General features: G+C 41.0%; 1 protein-coding gene across 2 annotated transcripts in view; it reads right to left on the reverse strand.

Moving 5' to 3' along the window:
* Positions 1-11,099: 11,099 nt before the first annotated feature.
* The window catches only part of LOC127446623 (28S ribosomal protein S9, mitochondrial-like), a 31,800-nt gene continuing 28,587 nt past the window's right edge, over positions 11,100-14,312 (reverse strand). For both annotated transcript variants that reach the window (XM_051707696.1, XM_051707697.1), the window contains exons 9-11: positions 13,374-13,482; positions 12,455-12,624; positions 11,100-12,107 (exon numbers count right to left, since the gene is read on the reverse strand). In XM_051707696.1, coding sequence (XP_051563656.1) covers positions 12,016-12,107; positions 12,455-12,624; positions 13,374-13,482 — 371 coding nt within the window. In that variant the 3' untranslated portion in view covers positions 11,100-12,015. The remainder of the gene's footprint in view (positions 12,108-12,454; positions 12,625-13,373; positions 13,483-14,312) is intronic.

The raw sequence follows: 14,312 nt of genomic DNA on the forward strand, positions 1-14,312 counted from the left end.
AGATTGCATCTGAAATTGAAGGACACAAACACTGAAATATACATTTTATGTGTTCAATAAAACACACACTATTTAATTTGAACATTAGAATTACACAGCAAAACATACAAAATCAAACTTTAGAACTATCTACATTAAATACATTTTTAATAAAGAGTGCAGGAACAGAATATATATAAATTCATAAATACTCAGCAACTGCAATACCTGTGGAGAGAAGAGAGGGAGAAAAGAGGGGAGGGGTAGGATAACAACACCAGTAAACACAGCCCAACCTAGGCCTCTTCGCAAAACTGGTCACACTCAGCTGAGTGCCAAGACTGAAAACAGCTCCTATCGCGAACCAAGCAAAAGTATTTTGCCGTTACATTACGGTGTGCAACAAGCTACTTTAGTTTTATTTTCAGTCCAACTTTTCCGATAGCATAGTCAACATCTCTTAGAGGACTCTTCAAATTTAGAGACATGGGCTGTGTGGAGTGATGACGAAGGAGGGACTACAGGCTTTAGTGTATGCAAAGGGAAACTTGAATATCGATACCTCCCAGCTGACGAGCCAGGTTTTCTCTGAAATCTATCCGGGTTAAGTTCACCGGTCTACGCTCATCCCCTGGTGCCGCATGAATGTGTTACCATTCCTTAAACAATATGAAACTATTGACGACGGCAGTGTCTATGAAGTGAAAAAAAAAGTCTTCAACCACTTCTGAGTTTTTTGTAGGACGTCGTAAGATTTTATAATTTGGTCTGACCTATCAACACCACCCATGTGTTTGTTATAATCGCTGATGACAGTGGGCTGGAGGGCTACTTCTTTTGTCCATTTGCCATCATTTTTTACAAACCTAGTAATTTCGGTTGAGCCATTCGCATTGTGGAAATTGGAGAGGCATGTAACTGTAATGCAGTGGAAGGACACGCGTGCAAGTATATTCCCCTCAATCCTACACCGCCTCATATCCCCACGAGTTGTCTTGCGTTCCCATCTTTTGATGTCTTTAAATTCTTCAGGAAACAGTTTACGATTCACTCTGCATGTCCCACAGGCATTAGTTCCCATTTCTAACAACTTAACCATAAGAGCTGGGGATGTGTAAAAGTTGTCAAACGAAACATTGTGGCCCTGGCAAACTCAGCAAAAGTAGTAATGAAATCACTTCGGTGGTGCGGGAATCGGCTTTCCAAACGTTTGAAAGTCCCTATGGATGTTTTCACATTTGAGTCTTCTTTAAATCTGTGCATGCTTGTACGTTATTTTTCCACTGAGTAGGCTTTTTCAAGCGCAGGATAGGCACCTCAGGTGAGTCAAGTCCCGTCTTTCACTGGACCATGTCGATGGGTTAATTTTGCTCATCCAAAAATTTATGCTTTTGAGTAAGTAGCCTAGAAAATAACTGTTTTAGGCTAGGTATGCCATTTTTTAATCTGCTGATTAAGAAGGCTGTTTTCAACAAGGTGCCGACTGCTGAATGGGTTAAACTATATTTTATTCTGTGTACACGTCATGTTTAGAATACATTAGGTTTATTGTAGGCTACATCACAGGCTTATTTTTTTTTCTATCCTATAGTGATTTTATTTTTATTTTTACATTGTAACTGTTATTGCTTAACGTTCTTTACCGAACATCTGTCATATTAGATCAATGGGCAATGGGAAATACGGGCAACTTTTCAGTGCATTTTTTCTCTCTCATAGATTTGGCTTACTCTACCTGTTAATTATTTTCAACAATGTCCTGACTGTTTTAATATGTTAAGTAACTTTTACTTAGTGATTTCCATTTAGAACAGACTTTTAATGGTTGTTCCATTGATCCTGCACTATTCATTCAGTTGTTTTCAATAAATATGTCTGTTAAATATTCGCTAATGTTGATACAGTGAATGCGTGTCATGTTCTATATTTAAAGTACAATGATCATAATTCAAGGCGAGGACGTCGCAGAAAAATGCCCCTTTTCAGTGGAATTTAGCATCGGATTTGGAATAGATTAAGTATTTTAAGTGGGTCACATAAACACACTTTTGTTTTTACTGTTTTCTGAAGGTTGGTTTCTCTTTAGACTAGTCGACTAGTCGGTTACAAAACTTCCGTTTAAACGACAGTCAAATTAGTCGTAGCGCACATCCCTAGTCTCTATACATCTCTACAAAAGAAAAAAAGTACAACAATTGGTAGCCAGCAGTGTGCTCTTCACAAATCCATACACTGAATAGTCACCAAAGGCTTGTAGACTAAGCAGAATGTCCAACTGCAGACAGCCCTCTCACACTTTCCTTGTGAACAGGAAGCTACACACACACACAATCTAAAATGTCTGTGTGATGGATGGGTAAGGCTATCTGCTAAATTATAGAAAGATATCTACCATTTTTATCTAGATAACTTATCTAACTAGCAGGCCAGTTTCCAGGCAGGTCTGAACAGCATAAAAAAAAAGGTCTGAACAGCGTCTGCTCTCTGCCTCACATTATTTCAGGCAGATTTTACACAAGTGACAAAATTGGCCAAAAAAGTTTTGATATTTAGTTAAAAATGTACATAGTATTGCTAGCTAATGTTTATTTAGCAAGTTTCACAGAAACTGCCAAAAAAAGGTTGATATAAAAAGAGGCTCGCTGATGATGGTCACGTCGATTTTTCCAGAAAAAAACTAGCTAGCGCTACTCCTAAAAATAAATGCTTGTAACTAAAAAGGTTTGACTATCTTCCACAAGCAACAAAATTGGCCAAAAAAGTTATTGATATTTAGCTAAAAATGTACATAGTATTGCTAGTTAATGTTTATTTAGAAAGTTTCTCAGAAATTTGCTTAAAAAGAGGCTAGCTGCCTGTCCGATGAACGCCGACGGTCATGTCATTTTTTCCAGAAATAACTAGCGTTACTCCTACAAATAAATGCTTCGTAACTAAAACGTTTTGACTTTCAATAGACAATATTGACAACACATGTTAAATAACTTGTCTTACCTTGAAAGATCACCTCAGTTTTCAATTTGAAGCAGTAAGTCCAACACTGGAGATAATCTTCCGGCGTATACTATGGCTCTGCTCAGGCAAATGGAGGATGACACTGATGACGATTGGACGGCGAAGATACTGAGACAGGAACCATGGGAATAATTTTCCCAAATTTGAATGCTCCGGCTGGTAAGGGTTAAGCTTGATAAAGGGTTAAGTCTTCACTACTGTGCACATTCAATACTCCATGGGGGAGGTGCCATTTTAAATGTTAACAGTTTTGAATCAAATGAGCAATTGAAGTTTTTCAGCAGCGTAACTGTGAGACATTCTGCATTCAGGGTGTAGACAAACTGTAGCAGCTGATGACATGATTATTGCAGCTGCTACTGAAAAACAACATGATGAGATCATGGCAAAAGTCATGGAGAGCTGAACAGCTTCACATAAATTTAAATCCCAACAAGATCCAATACAAAGTGAACAGTGTCTGGTTCATGGGTCATGTGATCACACCTGAGGGAGTAAAAGCAGATGAAGGCAAAGTACAAGCAGTTGCGAGTATGCCAAACACCCACTGCAGTGCCTTCTTGGCATGATAAGACACCAGGCCCCATTCATCCCAGGTGAGGCATCACTCACAACACCCAAGACAACTACTGCGTAAAGACATTGCATTGCAGTGGCAACCAGAGCTTGACATGGCACTGACCAATGTCCCAGTACTCAGGAACTGACCCCAAAGTGCCACTCACCATTCATACTGATGCATCAAAGGATGGGTTAGGTGCATGTCTGATGCAAGAAGGGCAACCAGTCGCATATGCATCCAGGGCACTGACAGACAACGAAAAGAACTACACCCAAATAGAGAAAGAATTATTGTCTTTTCGGTCAAAAGATTTCACCAGTATGTTTACGGCCTGAGAGTGAAGGTGCAGTCAGACCACAAGCTATTGGAGTCAATTCTCAAGAAGCCTTTGAGCAAAGCTCCTTCAAGGCTTCAGAGGATGCTCCTTCAGCGGCAAAGATATGATCTCAATGTTCAGTACACACCTGGCAAGGAGATGCTGATCTCTGATGTACTGTCACGGGCTGTCGGTGAGGGCCAACACATAACCCCAGATGAGCTCAGTGATGAGTAATTTACTCCCTTGAAATGATGGAGGCTCTAAGTTATGAATTGTTAAAGCATCTCAAGGATGCCACAGAAAAAGACAGCACCCTGCAAGCACTCAAAAAGACAAATGCAAATGGCTGGCTGAAACACAGAAAGCAACTGGACCAATCAATTCAGCTGTACTGGCATATCAAACACTCAATATCTGTGAAGAAAGGAGTTTTACTGACATCAGGACAGGATCATCATTCCTGACGCAATGAAAGCAGTGATGTTGCAGAAGCTACACATCGCTCATCAGGGTATGCAGCACACAAAAGCACATGCAAGGAAATTACTATATTGGCCAGGAATGACTAAACACAAAGAGCAGATGATTGAGGCATGTCCAACATGCCAGCAGTTCCAGCCCAGAAATCAAAAGGAGCCACTTATCTTACATGAAATCCAAGAAATTCCTTGGCTGAAGGTGGCTGCAGACATCTTTGAAATCAGAGGTTAGTCATTTATGTTGATTGTGGATTACATGTCCAAATATCCTGAAGTGCTAAACATCAGAGACAAGACAGCAAGCTCAGTGATTAACAGGATGAAAGCAGTGTTTTCAAGATACGGCATACCCAAGGAGTTGGTGTGTGACCATGTTCTTTTTTCAAGTCATGAAATGAAGCAGTTTGGTGCAAAGTTGGGCATCAAACTAACCCACTCCAGTCCAGGGTACCCCCAGTCAAACGGGCTAGATGAGAGAACCGTGAAGACTGACAAACGTGCTGAAAAAGGCAGAAAAATCTGGAGTAGATCAACATCTTGCCCTTCTATCTTTGAGGGACACTCCCATCACAGGGATGACATACTCACCAGCTCAGATCCTGATGGGCAGAGTCCTGAGGAGTACCTTACAAGCAGCAAGTAATGTCCTTCAACCAGGCATTCATGCTGCACTTACAGGCCTGCAGAGAAAACAAAAGCGCAACTATAACAGAGTGCAAAAGCACTTCCAGAGCTACTAGTAGGCAGCACAGTACATATGGAAACTGCACAGGGGTGGAAACCAGGTGTCATCATGTCAAAGAGACATGAGCCGAGGTCATATGAAGTTAAGACACCATCAGGTCAGCAGTATAATCGAAACAGAGGCCACCTGCGGAAAACGTCCCACAAACAAACAGACACATGCTTGCCTGCAGATGAGCCAGATGTTATGGCACCCACTGAACCAGAGGAGCTTCAGGAGGCAACTGTTCCTTCTGTACCTATTGCTAGTACCCCATGCACCAGAAGTGGTAGGGCGGTCAAAATTCCATTGAGGTTTCAGGACTACTATATGGAACAAGGGTAGAGGTTGTGCTCCAGTGATGGGTTAAGTGGTGGTAAACTCTAACCCCACCAGGCATGTTTGATGCCTTGTAACAGACTAATTATTATTTGTTATGGACAAATTTTAAATCTCTGTTTTGAGATATTTGAAACCTGTTAGTTTTCTTATTAAGTCATACAAAGTGTTTGTTTCAAAAGACACTGTTTATTGTGAAAAAGGGGGATGTAGTGTATTGTGTTATACACTGATACTAGTAATGCTAGGTTCTGACACTAGGGTGGCACTGTTAGTGAAGCATGTCAGTGAATTAGTATGTTTGCTCCTGTTGTTTTTAGCTCAGTGTTGTGCTCCAGTTGAGTGAATGTGCTCTTCAGTAAAACTGTAGTTTGTTGCTGATAATATTGTGTATGCCTATCACTGAAATCACTACTTACAAGGAATACTACAGTAATGGTGCTGGATGCGCCAGTTCTCCATTCAGAGATATTCAATCTTCTCGTGAAAGATGCAATGGAGACAATATCGATGGCTCGCAGCAGATTTTATAGCCACTAATTTCTAGATGCCAAAAAGACGGCAGATTTCTTCCCAATTTGTATTTTGAAACGAGAAGTTTCCATTCAAAATCATTACTCAGATGCAAATTATGTCTCATGTTCGCCCTATAGACTAGTTTGTCAATAAACCTGAAAGACACCTACTTTCAGGTGCACATAGCCCCTCATCACATGCCATTCTTGAGATTTGCCTTCAAGGTGACTGTTTACCAGTTCAAAGTCCTGCCCTTCAGATTGTCCTTGTCTCCTCAAAATGTGTCGATGCAGCATTCGCTCCACTAAGGCTGAGCGGCGTTCGCGTTATAAATTAACTCTATGACTTGTTACATTTAGCACAGTCAGAGGAACAAGCTTGCAAACGCAGAGACCTGTTGCTTGCACATTTGGAGCGTATGGGACTCATAGTCAACTGGTCGAAGAGCGTGTTAATCTGGGCATGAATCTCAACTCTGTCTCTATGCTGGTGCATGTGACAGAAGAACGCATTCATTCAATTCACTGGTGTTTGAACACATTCAAGCCAATAAAAAAAAATAAATAAATAAAATAAAAAAAATGTTTGTTGAAGCTTTTTCAATGGTCTCTGGGCCTCATGGCCTCCGCAACACAGTTACTCTGCTGGGACTACTGCAAATGAGACCTCTTCAGTGCTGGCCCAAATCAAAGGTGCCCCAACATTCGTGATGACACAGTCGCTTACGTCTTGTGGTATAAGCCGCTGTCTATCTGCGTTAACAATTTGGAAAATGCCCACATTCTACCAGATGGGCATGGAACTCTGTCAAGTATCCAGACACGAAGTGGTCACAATGGATGCTTCGAACATGGGCTGGAGAGCCCTGTGCAATGGGCACCCAGCCTTTGGCACCTGGACAACTGCTCAAACAACCTGGCACATAAATTGTCTGGAACTACTTGCTATATTTCTAGCATTAATGGCTTTGCACTTTGGGTCAACTTCTGTTGTTTTTAAATGTGCTCTATAAATAAAGGTTGACTTGACTTTCTGGCCAGCCATCCAGGGTTTTTCATGTTCTGATCAGAACCAACAACACGGTGGTTGTGGGTTACATAAATCGCTAAGGGGGGTGTTCTATCATGGCCTTTGTTGAACTTGGCACATCAGCTTCTCCTCTGGTGTGAGAAACGTCTCCTATTGATACATGCAATTCACATTCCGGATCACCTGAACCGCGGCGCTGATTTGCTCTCGCGACAGGGTGCTACACAAGGATAATCGGTTTGGGGAGGCAGAAATAGATCTATTTGCATCCCTTGTCACCTATGGTATTCCATGACTCAAGCTCCAATGGGCCTGGATGCTCTAGCCCACAAATGGCCAGCAGGACTTGAGTATGCATTCCCTCCTGTCCTCTTTGCCAAGTATTGTGCAAAATCCAGGAGGATGAGAAAACTGTACTTCTATTTTTGCCAGAATGGCCCAACTGCCCATGGTTCCACAGTTAATAGAGCTCTTAAATGCCACTCCATGGAGGATTCCACGGAGCAGGTTCCTGCTCACACGAGTGGGGGCACGATTTGGCATCCACAACTGGAATTGTGGAAACTTCACATCTGGCCCCTGAACGGTGCCCGTTTGATGCAGAAGGGGTCTCACAACCAGTGCTCGACCCCATATTATAGCCCAGAGCCTCTCTGATGAGACCTGTATACACCTTGAAATGGCAAGTGTTCCTCTTGAGGCAAGGACCTTTATAATTCGCTGTACAGCCCATACTTCACTTCCTGCAAGAGCGCTTGGACGCGGGTCTTACCCCAGCTACACTTAGTGTATGTCGCTGTCATAGCAACTGGACATCCCACTAGGTGGTCTGTCAGTTGGTCAGTTGTCCTTTGATAGTGATATTCTTATGTGGCGCGAGGCAGTTGAGACCTTCAAGCACTATCGGCCGATGACTCCTGTTTAGAGTTTGGACCAGGCATGTGAAAAGCCATTCTCAAATCCAGAAAAGGCTAGTAGCGCAAGATATTACCCTTCAGGCTTTCTCTCCTCCTCCGTTTGATTCGGACAAGGTGCAGAGGCTGCACACAATATGTCCTGTGAGGGCGTTATGTGCATATGTCGCTCGTACAAGGCAAATGAGGCTGTCAAATCAGCTTTTTGTGCGCATAACAGGTCACTTTAAGGGTTTGGCCATTTCCAAACAAAGGCTTTCACATTGTATTGTCAATGCTATTGTGTTTGCACATGACTCGCAAGGCATACAGTGGCCTATTTGAGTTAAAGCACTTTCCACTAGAGGCATGGGCTCTTCTTGGGCATTATCTAATGGTGTTTCCCTTGAAGACATCTGCCTAGCTGCAGGTTGGGCTTCCCCAGCACTTTCGCTCAGTTTTACAACCTGGATGTCACCTCTCTCTCTTCCCAAGTGCTTACTGTGAAGGAGAGCTAGACTGTGTATTCTGCCGAGTAGGGTTGCACCAGCTGTTCATAAGGTCTCACTTAAATTGAGACATAAAGTTCATACTAAGGGCTTAATAACTACTAGTTAGTTTGTAACTAAGTCAGTGCTTAATTTGGTTGCACCACCTGTTCTTAAGGCAAGACTTAACTAGTAGTTCGTAAGCTCTCCGTTAAATAATGCATGGTCATGCATGGTTCCCTGAAAGGAGGGAATGATATGCTGCGTAAGCTGGCCGCGCTACCGAATCTTCACTACAAGAGCAGAGTATCGCTCTCTGTACCCTTCAGTCGAATATTCTGAGGAGGTAGCGCTGTGCATCACTGTATATACTCCCATATGATACGCACGGGGAGGCAGAGCACAAAGTGCTATTTGCCAATTAAAATTTCCGAGATTTTAAAGGGTTTCAGAGATAACCCCAAAGCATCAGTGACGCAGCATTTCATTCCCTCCTTTCAGGGAACGGTGTTTACAGTTGTAACCTTATAGTTTTTCCCCAACACTGGCTGCTTATTGTTGTCATAGTTACAGATGAAGGCAGTAGTCATCTTTCTTCTGCACACCAGTGTAACATGCTTCGTCCACCAGGTCACTGGTCTAAGATGAATTACCATGACAGAAGTTTGGCAAGGTAATGTACTCACCCAAAGCTAGAAATACACAAAAAGCTGTATGCAGTGTTTTGTAAATAATCGTGTAAATTCTCGCATCACTTACAACATATAGTAAATACTGGTAACACTTTACAATAAGATTGTAAACTAATGATTAATTACCTGCTCTGAAGGGCAGTTATAATCAACCTCAGATGGATTCTTTACTGAGAAACGGAGCTCGTTTTGTCGTGAACCATGGACTACAACAGTTCCTTCCGCGCTTTTCCTGCGCGTATTGATTTTCACAGAGGGAAACCCGATGTGGGTACCAGTACAATCACTTGTTTAAAAGTTGTAGGAGGATGAAATGAAATGCCCTATAAAGAAATACAAAATTCCTTTATCACAGTGCGAGTGCACATTATGCATATCAAGTCTTCCCACTCACCCATGACGTGTGCCGACAAGCAAGAGCCACGTTGATCGTTTGATTCAAGACTACTGTTTAGGATTCCCGACGCACAATTTAGTATAATTTACTAGTCACTAAAATACACTGAAATACACTGATGAGCCAAAACATTGACCACTCACAGCTGAAGCGAATAACATTGATCATCTCCTAACAAGGCCACATATCTGGGTAGATTAGATGGTAAGCGATCAATCAGTTCTCGTAGTCAACGTGTTGAATGCAGGAGAAATAGGCAGGAATAAAGACATGAGCGACTTTGACAAGGGCCATATTGTTATGGCCAGGTGACTGGGTCAGAGCATCTCTGAAATGGCAAGGCTTGTGGGGTGCTCCCGTTCAGCAGTGGCGAGTAGCTAATGACAGTGGTCCAAGGAGGGACAAACCACAAACCGGCGATAGGGTGTTGGGTGCCCAAGGCTCATCGATGTGCGAGGCAAGAGAGCTCTAGGCATAGAGTGAACAAGTTGGTCACATACTGCCACATCTATTTTTCTCCATTCTTGGAGAAGGAGCTCTTTCAGAGCCTGGATGGAGAATGATGCTCAACCTGTCTTTTCAGAACTTCCTACAGGTGTTCTGTTGGGTTTAGGTTGGGTGACATGCTTGGCCACTGAATCACTTTTACCCTCTTGTTCCTCAGAAATGCAGCAGTGGCCTTGGATATATACTTTGGGTCATTATCATGTTGAAAGAGTGTTCGGCGACCCAGGACGCGGAGAGATGGTAGCATCTTCTTTCAGTATTTGGCAGTACATCTCTGAATTCATGATGCCATCAATGAAGTGCAATTCCCCGACACCTGCAGCACTTATACAACCCCACAGAATACTGCCACCTCCATGTTTTACTGTGGGTAGCATGAATTTTTCATTGTACTCTTTGCCCTTGCGACGCCATACAGTTTGGATGCCATCAGTTCCAAAAAGATTTACCTTTGTCTCATCAGACCAAAGTATGGAGTCACAATATTCTACACCTTTGTCAACATGGGCCCTGGCAAATGCTAAACTGGCTTTTTTGTGTATGGCTTTAACAGTGGCTTCCTTCGTGGACGACACCCTTGCATGCCACTCCTCTGCAGCGTACTTCGTATTATGTCACGTGAAACAGTCACCCAAGTTTGACTTTCTACAGCATTAGCTAACTGTGATGAACTTGCATGGCGATTTTCTTCAACTCTTCTTAGCACAAAACGCTCATCTTGAGGTGTTAGCTTCCTTGGACGGCCTGGACGTCTCAGAGAACTTGCCACAAGTCCATCCTTTTTGAATCACTTTCACTACTGTATTCCGACTGATTAGCAATGCTTTACTAATATTCTTGTAGTCCTGACATTTTTAGTGTAAAGAAATTACTTTCTCAAGTCTTGTGACATTTCTTTTCCATGTGGCACCATTATTGTTAGTATTGAATGGGAGGGGATTTAACAGGTTAAATACAACCCTTAATTGTCAATTATTTGGCAGCCACCTGTGTGATGATTAATTGATTCATCTGTTGTTGAATTCCCGTTAATTAACATTTTATCAAGTTTTATTCCTAAAACTTTCATTGGGGTGTACTCGTTTTTGCACCATGGTCTTGGTTAAAAAAATTCTAATTTTCTTTTTTGTACTGACAAATCTCATTTGCAACCAATAAACCAGAGTTGCTAGAATATTTTATTGTATAGGATCCCATAGAATGGATTCATTCTAAAAAGAGACAGATGATTTTCTGAGAAATCTGTTGGGGTGTACTCATTTATGCTGGGTACTGTATATGGCCTGTGTGTGTATTCAGCTAAAACAGTCCTGTGAAACTAGAAACTATGAACTTAAAAAATAAACTTTCATTTGGTATCAAACAAATATACTATTTTTTGGCATAACATTTTTCAGAATATGGCGTTGCAAGAATGTTATTATTTCTATAAAATGAATTTAAATATTGAAATGTAAAAGCATATTTAATCTGATGTGTGTCACAAATTAATGGGGGACAAAACATTTTGGGGAGAAAATTTCTTACGGCCCAAAATATTGGCAGCTATATCATAGAACAGAAATGTTAATATTTTTTAATGACTGTTAAAAACAAACAAACACAAAACATATCTTCAAACAACTTAATCCCAGTTGAGATAAATGTGTAATTCAATTTTATGCATAAGTAGATATTTGTCGCCCTCTAGTGGTAGTTGGAAGATATTAAAATAACACCAAACTCCCAGCATATGGGTTCATTTGAAGGAAAAACAAACTAGAAATATGAATATGAAAAATTAAGATTTTGTAGTATTAATAAACACAGTATGCACAGAGAACAAAAGTTTCCCTTTGAGTTTAACCAATAGAGAAAACCTCATGTCCATAACCTCAATGTTTGAATGCAGTAAGGCTGGTTTATGACTGTGATCCACAGGGTATGGTTGTCACAATCGGTGTGTGACAGGGAGAGAGGGCAAGACCTCTTTATATCTATTCCGAGTGCCATAGAATAATCCAACAATCCAGGGAAACGGGGAAGTTGTTTTCTTTCACAGAGTGAGGTTCCTGTGATATATTGTCCCATTCGTGTTCATCGTTTTTTCCAAGTGAACTTCTTTCGAGCTCCCTCCTGGCCTGGTTTTTTCCTCTCCTTGATCCTGGGGTCAGCAGTCAGCAGACCAGCTGTTTGGGCAATCAGAGTGAGAGTGTGAAAACTCGAAACCATGTGATAGTGTAATGCATATTGTGTAAGTTTATTTATGTTGCTTGGCCTCAATTGTAAGTCTATTTATGAAAACATGTTTTCTGTTGGTTTTTATAAACTATGGGACAATCGAAAGCATGCCACAAATGCTGTCACATGACAAAGTTGTAAATAACCCAGAATATTTCCTTTAACCACTCTATAAAAGAATGGCAGTCTGTAGTCTGTTATAATTCTAAAGTATACAGCCAAAGTGCAGACGAAAGAGGTTAAAATATGAGTATGTGCATATTTGACAGTATGATGCTGTGCTTCCATCACCCACCTTGCCTCATCTTTTCCACTTCTCCCTCAGAGACAAAGCTGAGCAGTGCCTGTGAGATGGCCAATCTTAGAGCCCCAGCCTGAGCAGAGTGACCACTCCCCTCCACGATGCCCTCAATGTCAAACCTGCCCAGCATGCCCACAAAGTGCAGAGGAAACATCAGCTGCTCCCTGAGAGAGATGGAGAGGGTATGTGGAGCAAAAGATAGAGAGAAAAGGCAACAAAAAAAACAAAAAAAAGATTAAAAAAATGGAGTAAAAGAAAATGTGTAGAAAACAAATGTAAGCAACAACAGAAAGTGAAAGAAAGAAAAGGCAAGAGAGAATTAAGAACACGTTTCTCTCCACTGGACTATTCAAGCTCTTAACATCTGTATGAATGACACTCCTGCAAATCCCCATTTGAGGACTGTAGCATCATATTTAAACAAAATGATAATCCTGCCACCTTAAGAACTACTGAGAGGATGCAATGTAAGTGTGTGCATTAATTTGTGTGCGCTTGCAGGGATGGCCCACAGTGCTGACACAGAGCAACACTCTCTTTCTGCTCCAATTAGGCTTGTGTGAAGCGAACAGAGTGATAAGGGTGGGCAGCGGGCCGCACACTGACAGCGCCAAGTCTCCGACTCACTCATCTGTGTAATTAACTTTTCAACCACATAAAAAAAAAAAAAAATATATATATATATATATATATATATATATAAAATAAAAAAAACACATGTGCCACACATCCAGATCACAAATGCTGGATTTGAACATTTATGGTTTGGAAAGTGGGGGTTTTATTTATGGCATCCTAACCATAAAAAAAAAAAAAAAAAAAAGATGAATACTAGTTATACAAAGCTCTTTATAAGCTAAAAGGATCAGTCTTTCCACAAATATACAATGCATATGGTAACCCACATACTGACCTGTTCTGTAGTACAGGAAAGTACTGGAGGTAGTTCTTGCCATTGATTGTGATGTTCCCAGAGCCGCTGTCTCTGAGGGTGATACTGGCTTTGGCAGACTTCCTTCTGCCTGTGGTAAGGAAAGAAAGAGGGGAAAAGACAAAAGTTAAGTGTATTTGTATAAAAGAAACAGAGAGGGGAAGATAATTTTAGAGGATTAGACCAAAAATGTTGTGATTCGCTGAAAATCTTTTGATCTACTGTGGCTCTCAAGAACATTTTTATTTCAGCATTTTTAAACTGATGCATCATAATTGGTTCTTGCAACCAATGGTGTTTGGCATCACTGATATCAAACCAGACACCACACACTATATTTTAATTAGGGCGGTCAATCGATATTTAAAAACAAATTGAATTAATAACATGATGTGCCATTAATTAATAGAAATCGCAATTAATCGCATATATAAATATTTATTGAGAAAGACCCCAAATAAAGATATACAGGTGCATCTCAATAAATTAGAATGTCGTGGAAAAGTTCATTTATTTCAGTAATTCAACTCAAATTGTGAAACTCGTGTATTAAATAAATTCAATGCACACAGACTGAAGTAGTTTAAGTCTTTGGTTCTTTTAATTGTGATGATTTTGCTCACATTTAACAAAAACCCACCAATTCACTATCTCAAAAAATTAGAATACATCATAAGACCAATAAAAAAAAAACATTTTTAGTGAATTGTTGGCCTTCTGGAAAGTATGTTCATTTACTGTATATGTACTCAATACTTGGTAGGGGCTCCTTTTGCTTTAATTACTGCCTCAATTCGGCATGGCATGGAGGTGATCAGTTTGTGGCACTGCTGAGGTGGTATGGAAGCCCAGGTTTCTTTGACAGTGGCCTTCAGCTCATCTGCATTTTTTGGTCTCTTGTTTCTCATTTTCCTCTTGACA

This window comes from Myxocyprinus asiaticus, chromosome 9, assembly GCF_019703515.2.
Source record: "Myxocyprinus asiaticus isolate MX2 ecotype Aquarium Trade chromosome 9, UBuf_Myxa_2, whole genome shotgun sequence".
NCBI lineage: Eukaryota > Metazoa > Chordata > Actinopteri > Cypriniformes > Catostomidae > Myxocyprinus > Myxocyprinus asiaticus.